Source organism: Otolemur garnettii, unplaced genomic scaffold, assembly GCF_000181295.1.
Source record: "Otolemur garnettii isolate 467f Iridium unplaced genomic scaffold, OtoGar3 scaffold00013, whole genome shotgun sequence".
In the NCBI taxonomy this organism is placed as follows: Eukaryota; Metazoa; Chordata; class Mammalia; order Primates; family Galagidae; genus Otolemur; species Otolemur garnettii.
Window position 1 is genome coordinate 8,099,821 of NW_003852408.1, and position 23,416 is coordinate 8,123,236.

Here is a 23,416-nt window from a genome sequence, read left to right on the forward strand (position 1 = left end):
TACTGTACCAATTAAGGGTACCTTAATTGAATAGAATACACAAGGTAATGCTGACCTCAGGTTACTTTATGGAAGCCTCAGGCCATGGGACATGTCTTCTCAGTGATGTGCTGACAAGTGTTTCACAACTGACTCTTGGGGAAATTCTAATTTGTACTGACAGCCAATTTCTGTGGTGTAAATTCTCCTACCATTGTTGATTTCGAGCTAACAATGGGCCGTCACTAAACATGGACTTAGGAGGAGATGGACACCTTTTCTACAGCATTTCCATCACACAGTTAGACGTACATAACCTGGAGGGCTCAGATAACCTTACCATTTAGTAAAATAATTGGAAAATGGTGAATTTTGAGTACTTATTATCTTTGTGTTTAATATAATTTGTTTAAATAGTAAGTACATATTATTTGATTTTTAATAATGGCTCTGTTTCACAACTGTCAAGCAAAATTCCTGAAAAATTAGCAGTTAACTCTCATAAGCTGGGAAGAGTTGGCTCTGACACATCACTATAATTATTCTACCTTTCAAAGGAGATTTGAGAGGGATACACAATAAGCTGTTATCAGTAGCTTCCAGGTTACTTTCAAGGAAGATTGGAGAGAGGTTTTAGCTGAGTCAGGGAGTGAACAGGAGGGAAGGACAGGTGGGAAGCAGTGTCTGCATACATTGCAAGGTGGACAGAGGACAGAAGGCACAGGAGTCAGGAAAAGGCTCTGTGTCATCTTTGTTTGAAGTCAACTAAGTGAAGAGAAAAACAGCATAGACTGTCTACTTAGCAAGTGTAGCAAAGACCAATCTTGCCCTCAAAACTTCTTAAAATGAATCGTGAGGATGAATCACTTAAACTGGTTCACCTTTTGTTAACAAAAACCATATAATTTACTATAGTACTTTTTTGATTATTTATGTAAGTTGTTATTTGGTATAGAAGAAATTAAATTTAAAATATTTTTCAGAATATCTTAAAATTTTTAAAGAATATTTAAAAGAATAAGAATCTTTAAAATATTTTTCAGAACATCTTTAAAATATTTATTCTGAATATCTTTAATATCTTTCAGAATATGTCCCCTCCCCATTTTCATTGTATTTGCAGTATCCCATAAACTTTGGTGTTTAAAATTAAACTAGTTAAATGAAATAATTCACAGGGTTATTTGAGGGTCTATGGTTTACCCCAATCAAAGCTCAAGATTATAGTTGACTACTTTTTTCTTGAAAACTGGAATGACATCCTTTTGTGTGTGTGTGTGTGTGTGTGTGTGTGTGTGTTTCAATACTGCTGTGCTCTTTTAGGGCTGACAGAACAAGCAAAATGCAGACCATCCCTGGAAGCCTGGATATTGCTGTTGACAACGTTCCCTTGGAACTTCCAAGTATGATGACAATGTCATGGCTTGGTTGTAGAGTTTTGAATATTTAGTGGGTTTTTTCAGTTGGTTGGTTACAAGGTTGGGGGAGGGGGGTTGTTCGTTTTCTCCCAAAGGTTAAGATAAATGGAATTCATGATTCTATAAAAATTTGGGCCTTCTCATTTCTCCATTAAGACAAATGATGAGGCTTATAGGGCAAGCACCATAGTCAGGGTACCTGACATTTAGCTGGCATGCATCCAGCAAGCTATTAAATTATGTCATTTATTCCTCAAAGCCCTGGAGCTTTGCAAATGAGGAAAGTCAGGTTTGGATAGACTAATAAATTAATAACCCATGATGGGAGAATTTGTACTCTTTTCAATTTTAATGTTTTTAATTTATTTCAGATTAATATGAGGGCATGAGTGATTAGATTACATTGTATGCATTTGTTAGGCAAAGTTCAAGTTATAGTTGAGCCCTTCACCCAGGGGGTACAGTGCTATACGCCTGCATATATTTTGAGTCAGAGGAACGGTACAGAATACAAATTCTTCAATTACATCTTTTGTATTAACCTGGATGGAGTCAAAGAATTTATATTCTACCCAATCCCTCTGACTCAAAATATAGGCTGGTTCAGCCACACAGTCCTGCCAGAAGGATCCTCCACACACCAGGTATAGCCACTTAAGTGCCTATATATATGTGTATATATATATATATATATATATAGTGATACATATACGTGATCATAACTTATATACAGTGATTATAACTAAAATATTGTTAGAGTTAGACTGTATTATTGCACAAAGAACATGCATTCTTTTTAAAATATGTTCAGAAGTCTTGTTTATGTCAGTGAAAATTCGAATTGCAGAAGAAGGTTGTCATTAACTTTATAAATAAGAGTTTTAGAATTTAATTCTTTTTTTTTTTTTTTTTTTTGTTTGTTTGTTTCAGTTTTTGTTTTGTTCTGTTTTTTCTGGAGACAGAGTCTCTGTCACCTGGGCTAAAGTGCAGTGGCATTATAAGCGTTCACTGCAACCTCCAACTCTTGGATTCAAGCAATCTTCCTGTCTCGGCCTCCTGAGTAATTGGGACTACAGGCTTCTGCCCCTATGCCCGGCTAATTTTCTATTTTTAGTAGAGACCTGATCTCCCTATATTGCTAAAGCTGGTCCTGACCTCAAGTGATCCTCCTGCCTCACCCTTCCAAAGTGCTACAATGACAGGCATAAGCCACTGCCCCCAGCCCAGAATTTATTTTTTTGTTACTTTGTTTCGTTACTTCTGATTATGCCTTTTAGGGACTTTTTCAGTGATGCAAAGAATGAATAAAGGCACCTATAACGAACTGTGAACAGAGAAGGGATTATTACCAGAGGACATCTGGATCACTACTGCACTGTCAAATTCCCCAGTCGTACAATATTCCACAAATCATTTCAATGTGCAGTGTGATGAGCCTTCTAACTTAAGCTGTGGTTGGTTGGCTCCACATTGTTTTTATACTGATTGATGTGAAAATCAGAGGATAAACTAAGCCACGTCCTCTCCCTGGTTTGAGGAACGGACTTCTAACACCTGCGGAAAGGAAAAGCAACAGATGGAAAGCTAAAGATTCTCTTCGAAAAAATTGTAGGGCATTTGAAAAATATTATAACTGGCTTTGGGGGAAAACCTGTCATTTGATTCCCAAGCATACGTAATTGATCATTTTGCCTTTTAGAAACAAAAATAATCTCAGTGAGGTGAGGAAGGTCGAAGGCATTGCTGTCTTTCAGGGCCACGCCTTCCGCCTTCAAACTATTTAGTGGCAAAACTGTATCAATTCCTAATGGTCTTTTCTTTCCCCTTCCCCTTAGGTTGATCTCACAAGGTTAGATTTTTAAAAGATTATTTTAAAAACGGAGAGAAAAATAAATTGTATCTAATAATGCAGAGAGGGCTTCAGTCCATGCTGTAAGATCATTCCTCATGAAGAGGTTACTATGGATCCATCTGATACTCAGTAATACATTCACTGGACAAAGCTTTGTTCTATCATGTATCAATATCTGTATTATTTTTGTAACATTATAGCAAAAGTCAGTGGGTTACATCTTCGAATGTCTAGTTAGCAGGTTCAGAGGTTCATTAGTTAATACTAGCTTTTTATATGATGCCTAATACAAAAAGAAAATAGTTATAAATCCATCCAAAAGATGTATTAGTTTTTTGAGACATAGTTTTGACATAGAATATGTAGTTTATTAATCTGCCATGCCCACCGCCTACACATTTTTCATGCTAGCACAATGTAACATTGATTGGTGTACAAGCAGGAAGTTTGTATCTTGAGGGGGTTCATTTTAAAATATATTAAGTATTGTTCACCTTAAAAGAGCCATATTAAGTGACCAACTCTTATTTTCTGATTTTTTAAGACTGTGTAACATCGTCCTTTATCCCTGTCAAGCCTTTCAACGTAATGGCTCAACCAGAACCCACAGTGGAGGTGGAAGAATTTGTCTACGACTCATCAAAGTTTTGTCGTCCTTATAGAGTATACAAAAATCAAATATACGTTTACCCCAAACACCTCAAGTATGACAGCCAGAAATGTTTCAACAAGGTAGGATATAAGTTCCTGAGAGATCTTCTCTCTTCGCCACATTGAGACCATGTAAGATGGTTCTTGAAGTAAAAATAATAATTACTATAGGCCAGCAGTGGAAAACTATTTAGAGAAAATACGTAGTAAGGGACAGTGATAATTTGCACCTTAAAAGTGTGTAAGCATGACATTTTGTATTAATAATCCTTTCCAAGATCAGCCCTAAATAATTTTGTCGAGGACCAATTTTTTTACTTTCTTAAGATGCTTTAAAAATAGCATTCCTGCTCCCTCTCCACATCAGCTTTTAATTCCCTTTTAAATGATCCTTCCAGGTCTTTCTACTGATTCAGAGCTTTATAGGTAATGTCACACAAAATGTTGGGTATTCTACATCTTGCAGATTTAATTAGAAACTGCTTATTTTAGGCACTTGGATTATTTTCTGATGTTATTCGATAGGCAATTATAATTTCCATTTCCCCTTGCTGTAATTTCAGGCACGCAATATAACTGTGTGCATTGAATTCAAAAATTCCGATGAAGAAGGCGCCAGGCCCGTGAAGGTGAGCGGAGTCATCCCAGGACACAGCAGAAAGCGGGAAGGCGGGCACACAGATTCCTTCCACTACTGAGGGGCTTTTTAGGTGACTGTGGTTAAAATAGGAACAATTTAGGATATTTCTTTTAAATTTTCTGAACGTAACTGATTAAATAGCCATCATTAACTAGATCTGTGAGAAATGCCTGTCTTGGGGCTCCCTTAGTTTTTCATGACTTAGAAAAAAGGAATAATGAAATAAATGCAAAGATTCCTCATTCGAAGACTTTGCCCTCTTCAAAGACCAGCTTGTCTTTTGTTTGAATGGGCTTGATTGAAAGGGCACATCGCAGCTGGCCTTTGTGGTCTGTGCCGAGCAGGGCTGCACACGGGCCTAATGACTAACGCAGGGCCCAGGGATGTTCGTATTTATAGACGGTGCACGTGGCCAAGTGCCTGAGGAGGAACTGGAAAATGGCTCTGGGAAGTCAGTCCCGGTCGTTGATCATGAGATTTAATAAGATCAATAAAACTATGAGGCTCATATGAACTGTGCTGTTTTAACCTATAAAACTGCAACTGGATGACACTTTTTAGAATCCGTATTTGATATATAGGATACCGTTTTATTTTAGGGACTTAAGGAACATAAAGGAACCTATAAAGATAGAGAGGGAAGTCATTTTCAGTGGGCCCACGGCCAGATCTTACCAACTTCAGTGAACCGAGAAACAAGATGGTAAAGGACAAAGCTAATTTCTCACTAAACCGCCCTGCCCCCCTCCTCTGAGATCATCTCTTCACGGGTCCTCTAATTGATGCTACTGAGAAAGTGTGTAGAATTTTTCAGGAGAAAATGGCTGAGCGAATCCTGCAGAGGAAAGAGGAAAGTCCTCTGCGACAGGCAGGCCACTGCTGGCAGCCCTGGTCACGGAACCCACAACAGCGTCAGCTTCAGGAAAGAACAGAGAAATTCATTGTCAGGCGATCAGAGGCAATGACTCGATGGCAGGCATCTGGGAAGCCAGTCCAGTTGTTGATCATGAGATTTAATAAGATCAATAAAATCAAGCTAATAAGATCAATAAAACTATGAGGTTTGCTCTGGGGCCTGCCAGAGCAGTGTATTTGAGGAGGGAAATTCTAGGAAAAAGCAATCCCAGGTGTGTGGGTTCCCCTGCTTCACGGCATTCTCAAGCAGCTCAAGAGATACAGCCAGGCAGGTGCCAGCCGCCCGAAGTGAGGCCCTGAGCTCCGGGGGCTACGTCCAGGGTGTGGCATATCACCTGCCCTGGCCTGACTGGGGGGCTAGGACAGAACAGTCAGGTAATGATGTGGCGCCGGCCGCCCCCTGGCAGGTCAGCCTTGGTGGAGGGAAGATGGCGCGTCCGGGAAGCCTGCGGTTGGCCTGGGACCTTCCTCTAGACCAGAGCTGGTTCCGTGGGCCCCTCCGGGAAGCCGCTCTGCAGGGACCAGTCCCAACCGGTCAGCGCCTATCTCACGGTGATCAGAGAGTGAATTGGTGCTGGTGTTCGGCTGTAGCATATGATCTACACGCGGAATCAAAGCCTTCCGATCTTCAGCAGCTTCCCGTTATAGAACAGATGCAGGGAGCAGGCCAGAGAAGTTCAGTGTTAATTCAGTGTTAGCTAACCTGGGCAATTAATCAAAAAGTTAGTCACTGTCCCAGGATGGGGAGATGTGACCTTTATATCACTAAGGAATAATACCAGACTTGCTAATCATTCAACTCATAACTTCTTAAACAGTGTATTTATGGAAAACCCGGAGGGCCCCTCTTCACCTCAGCCGCCCACACAGCAGTTCTGCACCATTCCCAGAATCCGGATTTCTCAGATGAGGTAAGGGCCAGCCCCCGCCCCCACCCCTCACACGGCGGCCAGCGGCAGCTCGGAGGAAGGATGGGGGAGTGGTCAGATAGATGGTGATAGATGGTGATAGATGCTCTCTCTACACCACCCCTCAGACTAAGCACCGGCCTGGGCAGATGTGCACTGATCAAGATTTATAGCCCACATTAATTGACACTCGCACCAGAAGCATGTTGCAAATCCATGTATGTTAGCACAGAGTTGACCTTGAAAAATGTGACGTTTTTATTATCTCAGAGTCACCTGGAGGGCTTGTTTAAACACATTGTCCCAGATTTTCAATGCATCAGGGTTGAGGCCTCAGAATTTTCACTTGTAACAAGTTTCCAGGTGAAGTTGGTACTGATATTCCCGGGACCACATGTTGAAACAGCTGTTCTAAATCTTTTCTTTACCAGTACAGATAGAAGTTTGCTAGCTTCACAGAGCATCTCCTAAATCAGTGGTTCTCAGCCTTCCTAACGTCTCCTAATGCCGAGACCCTTTAATACAGTTCCTCTTGTGGTGGTGACCGCCAACCATAAAATTATTTTCATTGCTATTTCATAAATATAATTTTGCTACTGTTATGAATCATAATGTAAATGTCTGATATGCAGGATGTATTTTCATTGTTACAAAGGGGTCGTGAGCCACAGGCTGAGAACCACTGTCCTAAATAAATTGGTAGATGAGTTGTGTGGCTCTCACTTTACTGTTTGATTTGACAATTCAGGGAACTCCTTAATTGCTGATAGCTGAGCTGAATGCAGCTTACCTGAACAGGATCCCAGAATTCCAATATAAAGTAGACATCAAAAAAATACGTGTTCTTGCCTGGACATGGGGCTCACACCTGTAATCCTTGAAGTTTGGGAGGCCAAGGCAGGAAGATTGTTGGAGGCCAAGATTTTGAGACTGGTTTGGGCAATAGTGTGAGACCCCATCTATACAAAAAATGGAAAAATTAACTAGGTCTGCTGGTGCACACCTAATCCTAGCTAGTTGGGAGGCTGAGGCAGGATCACTTGAGGCCAAGAGTTCAAGGCCACAGTGAGCTGTGTACATGCTACTGCACTCCACGCTCCAGCCTGAGCAACAGAGAGAGACCCTGGGTCTTAAAAAAAGAAGGAAGAAGAGGAGGAGGAAGAGGGGGAAGGAGAAGGAGAAACAGAAGAAGAAGAAGATGGAGGAGAAGAAATAATATCCACATGTGAACACTATTTACTGAATATTTACTGAGAGTTTAATCAGTACATTCAACACTATTGAACATGAGCCAGACATCACTTAAAGAGTATTTTAAATGACTTGTCTTGTCCTGGCAAATGGTTGTAACATCAGTCCAAATACGGTTTCTTTCATTGCAGGTGAAAATTGAGCTACCAACACAACTCCATGAGAAACACCACATCTTGTTTTCTTTTTATCACGTCACCTGTGACATAAACGCAAAAGCCAATGCCAAAAAGAAGGAGGCTCTGGAAACATCAGGTACCAACAGGAAGTGGTCGGAAGTAGTTTTACGCATCATCTGTTTGACTTGAGTTGGAAACGTTTTTAGATGCTCTGAGTCTCTGAACATATCTGGTGAGATCGAGGATTCGCACCTGATAAATAGCTTTCTTGCTGGTTCTTAGAAGTGTTCTCTCCGTTCTTCTTTTGCACAGTGGGCTATGCCTGGCTTCCTCTCATGAGACATGATCAGATCGCTTCTCAGGAGTATAATATCCCAATCGCAACGAGTCTGCCTCCTAATTATTTAAGCTTTCAAGATTCTCCAAGTGGAAAGGTATTGAACTCTGTATTATTGAAGAGCATAAAACACATCAGCCAAATGGATGCGGTGATCTTCTAGACCAGAGTGTAGTTAGGAATCAAGCATCGCTAGTCCCCATCTCTAGTTTTTAGCCACTAGAAATCATCTATTAAAAATGATGCCCTGATATCGTATTGGTCTCGTCTACCAGTAGTGCCAAATGTATTTGAATTTTTCATTTTCCCTCTTAGCATGAATCAGAATGGTAAATGAACATAAACTAAATAACCAGTTTATTTTCTTTCTCTCAAATTGTCAGAGTAACAGTAACCAACTTTTCTTGCAGCATGGCGTGAGTGACATTAAATGGGTTGATGGTGGCAAACCGCTTTTCAAAGTATCTACATTTGTGGTATCAACAGTAAATACGCAGGTGAGTGCCCTGTCCTGCAGTGTTCACTGTCTTCTCTGACACACAGAATCTTGAGGTGACTCCCATATTTACAGGATTAGACAAATTGGTTCATGATCTGGCAGAAAATCAGGTGACTGAATAGTACAGGAAAGAAAGTGCAGGGCGTGACTTCATGCCTCTCTCAAGACAGTTAGAATGCCCTGACCTCTCAAGTCCAGACACCATAAAACTTCAGACCAAAATACCAGAAGTGCTTTTGGCGGATGACGTTCCTTTTGGAGTAAGTTTTGCTTCCACTGGCAACACCCAAATGTTAAAAATATTAAATGTTAAAAATAAGGACTTCGGGCCTTTAACACAAGGTGCCTGCCCAGGGCTACCCTGAGGGAAGGCCGCCAGGTCAGCAGAACCCATGTGAGAGCCCTGTATAAATCACTCTACCCTACAGAGTCCTTGTTTCCTTATCAGGAAAATGGTCCAGTAAAGCCTCTGCCCTCTGAAGTTGGGGTGAGGATCAAGATGAGAACCACTTTGTTAACTGGACAATGCTGCCCACATGTGATTGTTATCTCTGTTAAATTACCACAGTTTCACTCCTTCCCATCACGAGGCAGCCTATTTTACCGCAATGTGGGAAATTTTCTGGCACCGATTATGGACTACATAGTAAATTGTTACAAGGCAAAATAGTTATTTCTCCTCCCTTCAGTTCAGTGCATATCTGTTTGTTAATTTCTGCTTCATGCTTCCTGTTGCTTTTGCCAGCCCTCCCAGTCTCCCCCTCATCACCCCTAGGCACCCTTCTCTACCCTCACAGTCACCGCCCACACGCTGCTGCCCTCCCCTCCGTTTTCAGGCGCCCAGGACCCTCAGCAGCAGCACGTCCACTTAGTCCACGGAGACCCATACTCAGCCCCTCAGCTGGAAGGCCAGCTGTCCCTCTCTCCTGCCCTTCCCCTTGGTCTGGTCAGTTCCTGCCCACTCTTCCCATTGTAGCTCAGGGTGACTCCTTCAAAGAAGCCGTCCCTGTTCCCTGGCCCCACAGGCAAAGCTGAGCCATTTTGTCATACACCCAGATGGCACCCTGCTTTTCGTCTGAAGCACTTATCAAACTGTGATTAAAGAGGTGTGCATGTAGAAGTTGTGCTGGGATGCCTCCCAGCCACAAGGAAGGTCCACAGAGGACAGGGTCAGGCCCCCAGGGCCTGCTGAGAGTCTGGCACTCAGTCAGCTTTCCATAAATAATGACCAAATAGAGGAAGCAATGAAGAGATGTGTAAAAGGAAAACGGTTGTCTCTAGTCAAAAAAGGAACTACAGCTAGTAAACAGAAGATCTTTCCCCCCTCTCTCTCCTTCTCACACACCCTGACTGTGTAGCCCCAGTCCTCATTCACATTCCCTGCTTCACCTCCTGACTACATAACCTCTAACCTTGACACAGACCTTAGAGAATGTCCAAGGTGCCACTGTCTTTAGGAAACAGACTTCAAGGGCGAGAGGAAGAGTCAGCTTTATCTTCTGATGTTAGGTGTAGACTTCCTAATTTTTAGCTAATTCAGCCATTTTAAGCCTAAAACTATTCCTCCGGGTGTTAAGGAGTCCCTATTCTGATGTGTGCCAAAGCCTATGTAAGAGAAATTGGTAGAAGTCTCTGGAAGAAGCAGGATTGGGGAAAGAGAAGGAAATTCTTTTTAAAAGCACAGCAAGTAATTCTCCAGCCATTGTCACATGGCCAAGAAGGATGACAAGACCTATGAGAAGGAAACAGGAGCAAGGGTGGGCTTTGTGGTGAAGTCAGACCCCCAGGAGGTCAGAGTGCCCGGTGAAAATGGAAGCTTGGCCGCTGACTTCTCGAGGAAGGCCCGAGGGTGCAGGCTCTGACCCTCAAGAAGTGCACTTTTCCCGTCAGGGGGATTGTTTCATAGTCTGCAGGTCATGAGAGATGTTTGTGTTTGGTTTTTTGCTGTTGCAGGATCCACACGTGAATGCATTTTTCCAACAGTGCCAAAAAAGAGAGAAAGACATGTCCCAGTCACCTACCTCAAGTTTCATCCTCTCTTGTAAGGTAACGTGACGGGCAAGTGTCCGTGGTCTCCAGGGTAAAACAGGCAAAGAGACCTTCACATTGTCCACCCGGTAGCAAACCGAGAGGTGATGATCATTGACGATTTTAAAGTACCTCATCAATTCATTCAGGGAGTAAATAATGTCGCTTCACAATTCCTAAATAATTTGTTGACTAGAAAACAGGCAAAGATCAGTGTTTTCCCAAAATAAAAATGATTGAAAATCAGAATCCATGTATTTTAAATTATTTCATTAAATAGAGAGTCTTTGAAACTGCGTGCCAGGCCAAATGCACTGAAGAAATAAGCAGTATTCTTATTCACATTCTGAAAAATACCAGGACAAGCTTTATTTCTTCTAATTCATTTGTTTTTAATTAGCAAACAAAAATTGTACATTTATGATATATAACATGATGTTCAGATCTATGTATACATTGGGAGATGGCTACATTGTGTTAACGTCTTCATTATCTCACATGCTGGCTGTGTTGAGAACACTTGATATCTACTCCCTGGTATTTTCAAGAATACAATACACTGTTGCAAACCATAATCAGAAAGTTGTGCAATAGATCTGCTGAATGTATTCCTCCTAGCTGAAATTTTTGTATCCTTCGGCAGAGGTCTCCCCCACACCTCCCTCCCAGTCCCTGGCATCCCCACTCCATTTTCTGCTTCTATAGGTTCAGCTTTTTAGATGCCGCACACAACTGAGATCGCACGTTTGTCTTTGTGTGCCTGGCTTGTTTCCCTTACCATATGGCCTCCAGGTTCATTCTCAGTGTTTCATATGACAGAATTTTCCTCATTTTTAAGGCCAGGTGATATTCCACTGGGTGTGTGTGTATATCACGTTTTTTATTCATCCGTCGATGGACACTTATGTTGTTTCCGTGTCTTGGCCATTGTGAATAGTGCTGCAATGAAAGTGGGAGTGCAGACATTTAAACAGACTGATTTCATTTCCTCTGGGTATGGACCCAAGAGTGGTATTGCTAAGTCATATGGTGGTTCCATTTTCAGATTTTTTGAGGAACTCCCTACTGTTGTCTGCAATGACTATACTCATCCACATTTCTTTCCGCCACATGCCAGCACCTGTTAACTTTGCTCTTTCCTGATAATAGTTATTCTAACAGATATGAGGTGACACCTCACTATGGATTTAATTTACATTTCTCTGATGATTAATGATGTTGATCACTTCCTTATATACCTTTCAGCCATTTGTATGTCTCTATTGAGAGTGTCTATTTTCGTTTTTCTCATTTTTAATTTGGGTTGTTCATTTTCTTCTCTTCTCTTTTCTTTTCGTTTCGTTTCGTTTCGTTTCGTTTCGTTTCTTTTCTTGAACACAGAGCATCTCTATATTCCCCAGGGTGATCTTGAACTCCTGGACTCAAGCAGTCCCCCCCTACCTCCGCCTCCCGAAGTGCTGGGATTACAGGCATGGGCCACCATATGTGGACTGTTTTTTTGCTGTTGAATTGTCTGAGTTCCCTATATATTTTGGATATTAATTCCTTCTCAGCTGTATGGCTTGCAGATATTTTCCACTGGTTATCTCTTCCCTCTACTGTTTCCTTGGCTGTGCGGATGCTTTTGAGTTTGATGCAAGGACTTTCGATTTTGTTGCCTGTGCTTCTGGGTTCATATCCTAAATAATCAATCCCCAGGCCCATGTCATGGAGCTCTTCTCCTCTGTTTTCTTCTAGTAATTTTATAGTCTTAACTCCAAGACATACTTCATCTTCATTTGGTATCCTTTTTCAATTCACTACAGAACTTATTAAACGTGGAAAAGATTCATGCCATCATGAGCTTTCTGCCTGTAATCTTGAATCAGCTCTTCAAGGTTCTGATACAGAATGAGGAAGATGAAATAACTACAACTGTCACCAGGTACCCAGACCACAACCTTGGGAGAGGAGATTCTATAATCCGTGGTCACACAAAACTTTGGTTGTAACTAAGCAGCCTGCTATTATTGTGTGCTTAAATTTTATCTGAGCACATCACGAATTTTAATATTTCTCACTCTTGAATCATTCCCTTCTAATCTCTTATTATTATCGTTAGTAATGTGTTAGACCTCTTTTTTCAACTAAATTTTTTATTTTGAGATCACTGTAGATTTACATGCAGTTATAAAGAATGATACGGAGAAATCCCATGGCCCTCTGCCTAGTTTAGCCCACTGCCTCCATCTTCCATATGGACACATAACCATACAGTGCGCAAACTTTGGAGACTGGCTTCTCACTCAACACTGTTGCATCTGACAGTAGTTCATCCCTTTCGATTCAACCGCTGAGTAGTATTCCGTGATACGGATGCACCACAGTATGGTCAATGACTTACCTGTTGAAGGACATCTGGATCATTTTCAATTTTGGTTTTTATGAATAAAGGTGCTATGAACATTCATGCGCAGGTTTCTTATAAATATAAGCCTTCACTTCTCTTGAGACAAATGCCCAGGGGTGCAATTGCTCGGTGGTAGGATGATTGCATGCTCAACTTTTAAGGAGCTGGCAAACTATTTTCCAGCATGGCTGTATCGTTTCACATTCCCACAGAAATTTTTATTAAATATTAAACATTTTCCTTCAACTGCTTTCGCTGCGTATTTGGCTGTGCTAAATTCTTACAGCATCCCTAATCTGGCTGGTGACTTTGGAAATCACGATTTCCTCTTTATAGAAATGGTGCTTTGAACCAATTATTAAATCATATGTCCCTGATGTTCATTTTTAAAAAAAATAAAAACTTCGTCATAGCGATCTGGGGGAAAAAATTACTTTTGCGATTGAAATACTTCCAATATCTTCCTAACTCAGGCGCATTATTGCCCCCTTTCAGAATGTGGAATTTTAGCCTACTTTTTAAAAGCATAGGCCTGAAGTTCTGGAAAATTAAAGTATCTCTCATGGGACCTTAACTAGCCAGTTCTGGACCCAGATTAAAAGTCACCAACTGTGCTTTTACCTGGTGCTTTTTTTTTTTTTTTATTAAATGATAGCTCTATACATTGATGCAAACAGGGAGTACAGTGTAGTGTTTTCACATACATTTTGAAACACTTTCATCAAGCTGGTTCACATAGATTTCATGTAATTTGCATAGTCATTGTGTCAAAACATTTACATTCTATTTCTAGAAAAGTTCACTTGTACCCTTGTTAGACAGAAATATAGATGATCTTTCCGGTTAACCTCCCACCACCCAGCCTGCTCTTTTCAGCGTAAATACTTGTGTCTGTGTTGGTGAGACTCCTAAGTATTGCAGCTGATAGATCTGTTGAAATTCCAAGGTATTCCTGAGCAATATCACCACGGGACAGCTTGTACTATTAATGTGAAAAAATCAACCCAGACTATCACTGCTACTCCCTAACCCAGCTCAGGGAAAAGCCAAACACAACAAAGCAGTGGGTCGTAACCTAGTTACTTGTTCAAAAAAACATATGCGTATCTATGAAGCCTGTAGATCGAAAGGCAAACCCTTTTAAAATGGAATATGATTATTAACTAGAGGTTAAAAGTCTAATGTTTTAATTAGGTACTAAAAATGATCCTTTTCCAAAAAAAACAATGTCAGCAAGGACACAGAACGTAATTAGTTCATTCAACTCAGGCAAAAGGTCTCCAGTGTGATATTACAGACACATAAGACATTACTTACATGATAATGTTTGGAAGTTTCAAGGTTGCACATGGCTAATAGACATTACAGATTACAGATTGGGGGGTGAGTGTGGTAAAACAGGAGTCTAATGGTGGTGCATTCATTATTCAGTAGCTATTAAGTACCCGGTTCATCAAGCCTTCCAGGGATAAACTAGAGTGGGTTTTTTCTGCCTTCTCCAGAAAGGCCACTGACCAGCTTTGTTTTTGCAGGGTTCTGGCCGACATCGTGGCCAAGTGCCATGAGGAGCAGCTAGACCATTCTGTCCAGTCGTACATTAAGGTATGGAATCCCCCATGGCTGGTCTCACATCCCCTGTGCTGTGTGGCTCGTCTCATTTAACGTCTGCAATAAGTGGGAAGTTTCCTCCCATGAGCTGGACAGTGCCCAGCACAGTCATATCAGGAATTCCAATTGGTTACTTAGAATCCTCTCTCTTTGAATGAACGGGCTAGATGAATTTTTTGTAATGTGGAAATAATGTGTACATGTGCAAATAAATATTTATATAGGGAGACAGAGGAAAGAACCGCGTAGGGAGATAACAAAAGTGTCCTTTGGGCATCAACAGTACAAGTCAATGAAATTCCTGTGTCAGTTTATGGATGCCTTTCCTACTGGTTTGTTGAATGCTCTGTGTTTCTTCTGTAATTTTTTTTAGCTCTCTTTATTGTTTTCTCAGGCATTATTTCATTTTCCCAGTTACTGTATATTTGTACCTGCTTCTGGTATGTTAAGTCCTTTATCTTCTGGCATGAACCACTTGCCTGTTCCACCTGTGTGCACTGCCCTCTCCAGCGTCCTCCGTCAAGTGTTCACGCGGAGATGTTCACAGTCTCATTTCCACCTGGCCTGTGGATTAATGCCAGTGAACTTGTCATGATGTTTGCAGTTTCACAGTTCCCACCAAAATGTCATCCTCTTGAATGAAAAGAAAGAACTCCTCAGAGATACATAGGAGTATCATATTTTACACTACACAGAAGGCCTAAATCTCTATTTTTTCCTATGCATCAATTAAAACTTTTTGAGATGTAAATTTTTAATAAAAAGAATATAGTCTATTAACATATAGGGATAAATATGTACCTATATATTCTAGATGTCTAGAAAGATAATTAGAGAAGAATTTGTCTTTTCCACTAGAAACTTGTTTTTGAATAATAAAATCAATGGTCCTATAAAAGGAAGGAACTAGAAATTGCATTCTGGAAAGAACCCCTCTGAGATACCATCTGTAAGGAAATATTTTTCATTACAGTTTTATATCAATATATTTGCTACTTGTGAGAAATGTTGGTTGTCTTCCCAAATATCAAAACGTGAGTGTGTGCCTTTGCTTAAAATAATCCACCTGCCAAAAATAGTCAGTTACTTCACAATAATTTCTCTGTGGGATAATTTTATCCAATGAGGCCCACATTTCAATTGCAGAAAGCCAGTTCCATCTACAAAGTCCATTTTAGTTTGCTCTATTTAAGATACAGTCACAGCTAATTATCATAGGGATTGATGGATTTCCCATTCAAGAGAATCAGCTGGGAGCTTTCCCCCTCTCAAGCCTTACACCAATTCTCCATTTCAATCTCCAAAGGGACTGATAAGAAAAAAAAGAAAATTCTATCCATCTTGCACACTAGCATCTCCATCTCAACGCATGTTGTTTTCTTAGTTCCAACAGAATCATTGAAAATTACATTAGAACCTGCTGGTCTTGTGAAGATTTTTTGCAATAACCAAGGCGAGTACCTATGAGCATCTCACATGTCAGACTATTTATCTGCAATGCTCTTGGCAAGATGAATTAGAGACACATCCTGGCATAAACTTTATTCTTACCCAAGATATCTGAAATATTCTGAGAAGACTGTTTCATTTTATAATATGGGGGATTATTTATTTAGTTTTCATTGAAGCTGTTCAAAACTATGCAGAATTTCAGGCTGATAACAATTCCTCAAGGTATTTTAAAATTTATTTTCCATATCTAAAGCAAATACCTTTTAATAAATAGAAACAACTTAGGTTTTGCTCTAGAAAGAGTGCTAAACTAGTGTAAGAGACTAGATTCTAGGTAAAGTTAAATAGTTAACTTGAGACAGCCCCTCTGAACCTCCGTCTCTTCCTCTGCAAAATGAAAAGGAGGGGACCAAGTGAACACTCAGCTCTCAGAGTCCAGGACTGACTTCTGGTTACAGTGCTTGGTTCATAGCATGGGCTTGACCAAATAGTCTGATTTTTTTTTTTTACCCTATGTGGGAAAGTTTATATTTTAACATACAGAAGTTAAGCCTCACGTCGAGGAGTATAATGAATGCTAATGGGCTGGTGCCAATACATGATTGGACTTCCTTGAAGGATATGATTTTCAATGCCAGTTCTATTTATTCAGAAATAAACTAAACACCATTTCAAGTTCAATGGTGCTAAGTGCTGCTAACTCACTCCATCGACAATATCCAAAATGAACATACACGCCATGTCTCTGTCAAGGACGTATGCCTCAAGTCAATCTAATTAAGTGCTGTGGTCCTTATTGATTTGTTGGACTGACAGATTCTGGTCAAAATTTAAAAACTAAGAATATTTCAGTATTCGTTGAAATGCCCTATAGACTCAATAACTGTGTGTGGGGTGAGATAGCTTGTGGTGACATGACCCTCATCCAACATGGAACCCATGAGAGGGATTTATCTTGATCCTATCTATAGCTTCATGCATCCATTACCTTCATCTTTTTCCTTTGGGTTGAGCTTGGAGAAGTCAGGTTCCTCCAAGACTACTTAAGTGACGATGGGCTACAAAGTTCAGAGAAATGGTTATGGACCCCAAAGTGAATGTGCCTCTGTTTTGTTTGTTTGTTTTATAGTTTTTGCTGGGGCTGGGCTTGAACCCACCACCCCTGGTATATGAGGCGATGCCCTACTCCTTGAGCCACAGAAACCACCCAACCGTGCCTCTGTTTTAAGCCAATCTCTTGGCTGCCTTCACCCTCCATTACAGTGAAGTCTGAATAAGAAATCTTAGAAGAAGGGCCCTTCCTTGAGACAAAACCAACACATAAACAAAATATTATAATTCAGTAATAAGCTTTTTATATTTAAAATACATGTATGTGCACAAACTGATATTGATATTCTTAAAAGATGTGAAGAAATATTAAAAACTAGCTGTTCCATGCACTCGGAAGGGCATGCCAAGACCAGTATTTCACAAAATAAAAGATAAGCAGCATTCGTTACATTACTGATAGCGGTGTTCATGAACTCCTTGACAGCTGTGTCCAAGCAGGGGGTGGTAGCCCTGGGCTTGTGGGGAGCTCACCTACTGGCCTCTGGAAGGCAGCTGCTTCCCCACTTGGCTATTTGAGTGGGTGCTCTACCCTTTCAGGATGAAGAATTGCTACCATGCCACCTGTTACCAGTGGAAGGAAGGAGAAGGGGAATGTGGTGTCCTAAGTAGGTGGGTCAAAGCCCTCCATGTTTCCTTGAACCTGCTAAATGGCTCTCCGGCTTTTCTCTTGAGTTCTACGAAAAGAGTTTGAGGGAGAGCTTAGGTGAGCAAGGCCCTGCTTATGCAAAGCCCTGATTAGGACCAGGTGTGTGCTGCTCTTATCACTGGGCCTTCATTTATGTCATGACAAAATCTGGCATGAGAAGATAATGTTGAGCTATGAGTTATTCGTATCATACAATTTTTGAAGCTTTGGTTTTTCTTTTAAAGTATTTCCCTAATTCACTTTTTGGATTTCTTCAGTTCGTGTTCAAGACCAGGACATGCAAGGAGAGAACCATACATGAGGAACTGGCTAAAAATGTGACTGGTCTTTTGAAATCAAATGACTCCACAACAGTAAAGCATGTCCTAAAGGTAAAGGTCTTTTAACTGTTAGTCCTGGGAATGGGTCGTGCTCACCCGTAAGGTAACATGATTCATTCGCTTCCATAGATCATTTCTCTTGTAGTTTCTGGAATAAAATTTAGATTGAAATTTAGCATAGAGAAATATTCAGCAAAGGAGAATAAGTCAAGAGAACATGGGAAAAAGTAGAACAGACCCAGTTAAGTGCTTTGGCTATTAAGAATAATCTAAAACATTCAGAATGCCAAGCATACCACACATAAGCTCCGTGGGGTTTGTGGCCGCAGGGAGAGGAAGTGAACCAAGGGAAGGATTAGTGGTGTATTGATGATTATACTGGCACAGACAGGAAGGGGAGCAACAGTTGTCTTTTGTCCCCACAAAGTTGAAACACAGTGCATTTCTAGGAACAGAAAGAACACACCGTGAGAAGCTTATGAAAAGATACTCTAAATTATTATATAACCAGGAATTTAGTCCCACATTAAATTAAATTGTCTGTTGGGACTTAAAAGTTGAACAACTGAATAGTAAATAGCTAGAAGGAGAAGCCAGATCAATAACCATCAAGATGAGCTCACCAACATTAAATTATCTTAGGCCAAGTGATTTCTTCATCTGAAGTAGCCTTGTGGGTATATTCATTCTGTTTATTCAACTAATATGTTCTGATCACCTCCCATGCAACAGGCATGGTCTTAGGCACCTGGAGTGCATCAAAGAATAAAATAAAAATTCCTGCCCTCCCCCTTGGAGTTTACATTCTATCAGGCAATAGGAACAATGAGCTACCAATATGATAAAATCACATGGCATGTTAGATGGTGAGAACAGTGGCATTAGGAAAAAAATGGGGAACAGGTAAGCACAACTGGGAGTGCTGAGGATGAAAGGTGAGATGTGGTGATAAATCGTGCGCTCAGGTTGGATCTAAGGAGAAAGGCAACTTTTGAGCAGGAAACGCAAAGCAAGTGAGGCGCAGGCCCTGGGATATTCAGAGTCCTTCACTAGAGGAGGGAGGACCTGGGGAAGTGTCAGGCAGAGGCATGGCTGGATTGTCTGGAGGAGGCAGGGAGGCCGCGGTGGCTGGGGCCCAATGAGCAGAGACGAGAGTGCAGGCTGCCTCAGGGAAGCAGGAGAGGTCCAGCGGGCAGCACAGACCTTGCGAGCCATTACGAGGGCTTTGCTTTCCACCCAGAGCAAGACTGGGAGTGACTGGAGGCACTGGACAAGTTGCGTCTGCAGGAGATTTTGCTGATGGTGGGTCCTGTGCTCCAGAGGGAGGTGTGGGTGGGTTCCAGGAGATGGGAGGCTGCAGGATGTACATACCCAAGGAAATGTGTGCAGCCCCAGAAACTTACAGGTAGGAGAGAGGTCCAGGCTTCATCTGTCATCAGACATAAACAGAGGCAAGGGCTCCATTTCATCAGCCCTGGTGGATTCAGGAAAAATAGTGGAGGTGTGGAGGGCTGGGAGTCTGTCGAGTTAACGTTTAGCAGGATGGCTAAAAACATCCTGTGTTCAAGGTGGGGGTGCGGGGATTACAACCTGCATTTCATTTCCAATACCAGGCAGCCATTTCTGTTTCTTTTTACTAAGAAATGACCCCTTCATTGAGCTGAGCTGCCCCTGTTTTCCTCACACGAGCCAACCCTGGAGTTAGGACTATGTACCAAAAAGTTCATAGCATCCTTGTTTATATCAGCCTGAAACTGGATAGCATTCAAATGCCCCTGACAGTACAGCAGATAAGTAAATAATGATTATGTATGTGACGTCAAGACAGTATGTGACCACCCCCACCCAGCTGCATCCTGCAACGTAAGTGAACTGCAGAACAGAATTTGTTGAATGAAAATCCCGAAAGACTCCATGCAGGGTGGTTCTGTTTATGTGCATCTCGGTAGCAATACTGAATATTCCTTCATTGTGCAAGACCTGGGAGCAAACTGATGAAGTAAAGCAAGGAAACACTTAGACCGAAATTCAAAACTTATGTGTGGTGGAAGGAGAGGAAGGTGAGAGGAGGGGAGGTGTGTCCGTGAAGCCGTGTGTGTACAATGTAACTTTTTATATCTAGGGTAGGTACCACCCTTAGATGCAGCGAGAGGGGCACCCATCCGGGGATGTGCTTTGGTTTCTATCTGCACCTGTCCTCACAGGCCGCAGTATGAGAGGAGCTAAGAGAATAATCCCACCAGAAGCCCCCACATCCCCTTCTAGACGTGGGGCAGGAACCCCAGGAGCCCCTACCTCAATGATTCTAGGGCAGGGGTCCTCAAACTTTTTAAACAGGGGGCCAGTTCGCTGTCCCTCAGGCTGCTGGAGGGCTGGACTACAGGCCCTGGGACAAGTCAGCTGCTAAGCAGGACAGGCAGCAGCAGCAAAAACACTTGGTGGGCTACGTGTGGCCCGAGGGCCATAGTTTGAGGACGCCTGTTCTAGGTGCTGCTTAGGTCTCTTTCCCAAGTCCATCCTCAGAGGGCACAAATTGACACCTGAGTGCACCCCTGGACCCCAGAGAAGAGCTGTCTGTGGCAGGAGGAGGGCTGATCTATGGACAGCACTTTTGTGTAGGCAGGACAGTCACACATGCGCACCAGGCCCCTCAAAGTGCAGGACAGAGCTTCGGGCAAGAAGAGACGGGCTGGGCCCTGCTCTGGTGCAGCGTTGCAAGATGTTAGGAAGTTATGTTTGTCAAGGTAGGAGGATCAGACATGTTTTATTTCACACTTCGTTACCTTGGCTTCCAACTTCTAAATACTTAAATCTGTGACCTTCTGCTTTTAGAGGGTCCACCTCTAGCCCTTGCAATTTTAGGGGTGGGCCTCCTATGATATATTTTGATATGAAAAGCATGTTTACTTTTGTTTAAGTGAAACAAATAGGACATCCTATGAATAAATGTTTCATAAAACAATTTTTTAGGCAGTCATGACAAATTAACTGGTAACTAGTTTTAGATTAAAATATTTTTGGACATGATTGAGAAGCTGAAATGTTTGACATTTACTTTTACCGTTAGAACTTAGATAAAGATCATCCTACCACATAATGGAGAATGTATTATTACAGTGATTCATTTAATTTCAAAGAATTCATTTTAAGGTAAAATATATTATAATGTTACATATCATAAAGAACAATTATTTTACCGTAGGACAATGAATTTCTTATCATCTTTTTATTTCTAATAGCATTCCTGGTTCTTCTTTGCGATTATCCTAAAATCAATGGCACAGCACTTGATTGACACAAATAAAATTCAGGTAAGATCATAAGTAATATAGCATTATAATATTATCCAAAAGTTACACCAATAAACATGTTCTCATTAGTTCCATTTTTATTTGTTTTGTAAACTTTAGCAATTTGTCTTAACTGCTTTTTAGGTAGAAACAGTGATCATGTTCGTTAGACAAACCTTTGAGAAGCAGATGTCAGGACAAAATGAGAAGTGCGAAGGATTTCCTGGGGGACAAGTGGCAGGAAAAAGGAGGTCTGATTCCTGGGAACAAGATCCCCACAGGGAGAAAGTCTTTCCTGGGCCGATGGGCAGTCTGGGAGCACGGACATTCTTAGTGGATCCCTGCACTGGGCAGTCTGGCCAAGGGACTTCCACAAACTCAGGCACTGACTGGGAGCAGCCTGGGGAGAGAGCTGCCTTGACATTAATGCTGGAGGGGACCCCAGCAAGTAGCGGCTGTTTACATTCCTTCCGGGAGATTGTCTTGAAGGAACATCTGAGCCATAAGTAGTCTTCCGGGCTGCGCATGGTGTATTATGCACATGCGCAAAGCTGGTCCCCTCCGTTCCAGCAGTTCCAGTGTGGTGTGCTACACACGTGCGCGAAGCTGGTCCCCTCGGTTCCAGGGCTCTCTTCCTGAGAGGCAGCTGAGAAGAGGAAGGCTGATGGGATAAATGACAGCTCCTGTCACAGCAGTTGGTGTCCCTGAGAGCCCATATAAAACCCATCATCTCCCCACTGTGCTACCCATTCTAGATTCCTCTCACCCGCTAGCGGTTCTGAAGGCCTTGGTGACTCACCTCGGGTGTGACCCAAACCCTCATTCCAGAGTGGTCTCAGCCTCTGGTTTCCATACTCATCTGCATGTGACCATTCATAGTTACAGACCAGGAATACCAAGTGGGTCCCCTGAGTTCCACACATAAACATTCGTCCCAGCTTCCATTGTGGGGAAGGCCAAGGGGAAACCTCTGACACTGCTCCTGTCAGACCTGGACAGTGAATCAGAACATCACTGCATGGGGTGGGGACAGTGGTGATTATGATAACGGTTCTGATTTAGCCTCTTGGTGGGAGAGAGGCAAAGCCAGACGTCTCCCACTAGTCTTCCCTACCAGGAGGGAAGACCTGGCCCTTCCCTACCAGAACCACAAACCAAACACCCAATGCAAGGTTTCTCCAAAGCCAATTCCATCAATATAAGTTACACGTTTCAAATGAGGTAAATGACTATTATGTGGATCTTCAGACCCAGTGGACCTACTGTCAACAGAATGTTAGTCGGGACCCTCTTTCCACCCCTGTAAGTCCCCACTCTGGCAGGGCAGACATGTGGATGCTTCTAGTTTTTGGTTATTAATGCCGATTCCGATCCTGTGTCCAATAGTCTTTGAAATATGTGAGTTTGCCCTTCTGCCGGGTGCATAGTGGCCTGAGTAAATGGCTGTGGGGCCTGGTGGAGAGGAACCGACAGACTCATCACAGTGGTGCTTCCTGCAGTGTGGCAGGCCCCTCGTCTAGGGACCTGCATGTGGTTGGGCAGACACTGTCTCTTAGCCCAGCTCAGTTCCTGTTATTTCCTGGGAACACTGAATGTCTTCTCAACATCTCTGGTACCAAAAGGCTCATTGTTCTGGCTGAACCTTTGATTTCCCATTACCCTCCCTGTTCCTAACAAGACTCCCAGGGCCTGAAATTCAGCCTGTGTGTCCCGAGCCCATTCCTTGAGACTTGTCCTGCCCCACTCCCGTGCTCCTTCATGTTCCTGCTGTGCAGATCAGGGAGGGTGCCACCCCCCCCCTTCCTTCCTCTCCTGTGCTGAGACAGAAAGTCCACAGTCTGCAGTGCAAGAATTCTTCTACCTTGAGCCTTTAGGATAACAGAAAACAACTTAAAAGTCACTTAATATGTGTAAAATACCAGGGGTGCCAAAAAAACATGTTTACACATTTTAAGAGATTGTATTGTAAGTAAAATTGATTCCCAAAAAGTGTATGAATTG

At 42.1% G+C, this 23,416-nt stretch overlaps 1 protein-coding gene across 3 annotated transcripts in view; it reads left to right on the top strand.

The window, feature by feature from the left end:
- The window catches only part of DOCK10 (dedicator of cytokinesis 10), a 194,932-nt gene that overhangs the window by 117,728 nt on the left and 53,788 nt on the right, over positions 1–23,416 (top strand). For all 3 annotated transcript variants that reach the window (XM_023510352.1, XM_023510353.1, XM_003784896.2), the window contains exons 16-27: positions 1,303–1,382; positions 3,794–3,981; positions 4,464–4,529; positions 6,274–6,366; positions 7,746–7,869; positions 8,046–8,167; positions 8,481–8,567; positions 10,523–10,615; positions 12,403–12,521; positions 14,519–14,588; positions 18,063–18,176; positions 21,365–21,436. In XM_023510352.1, the coding sequence (XP_023366120.1) occupies positions 1,303–1,382; positions 3,794–3,981; positions 4,464–4,529; positions 6,274–6,366; positions 7,746–7,869; positions 8,046–8,167; positions 8,481–8,567; positions 10,523–10,615; positions 12,403–12,521; positions 14,519–14,588; positions 18,063–18,176; positions 21,365–21,436 (1,228 nt within the window). The remainder of the gene's footprint in view (positions 1–1,302; positions 1,383–3,793; positions 3,982–4,463; positions 4,530–6,273; positions 6,367–7,745; positions 7,870–8,045; positions 8,168–8,480; positions 8,568–10,522; positions 10,616–12,402; positions 12,522–14,518; positions 14,589–18,062; positions 18,177–21,364; positions 21,437–23,416) is intronic.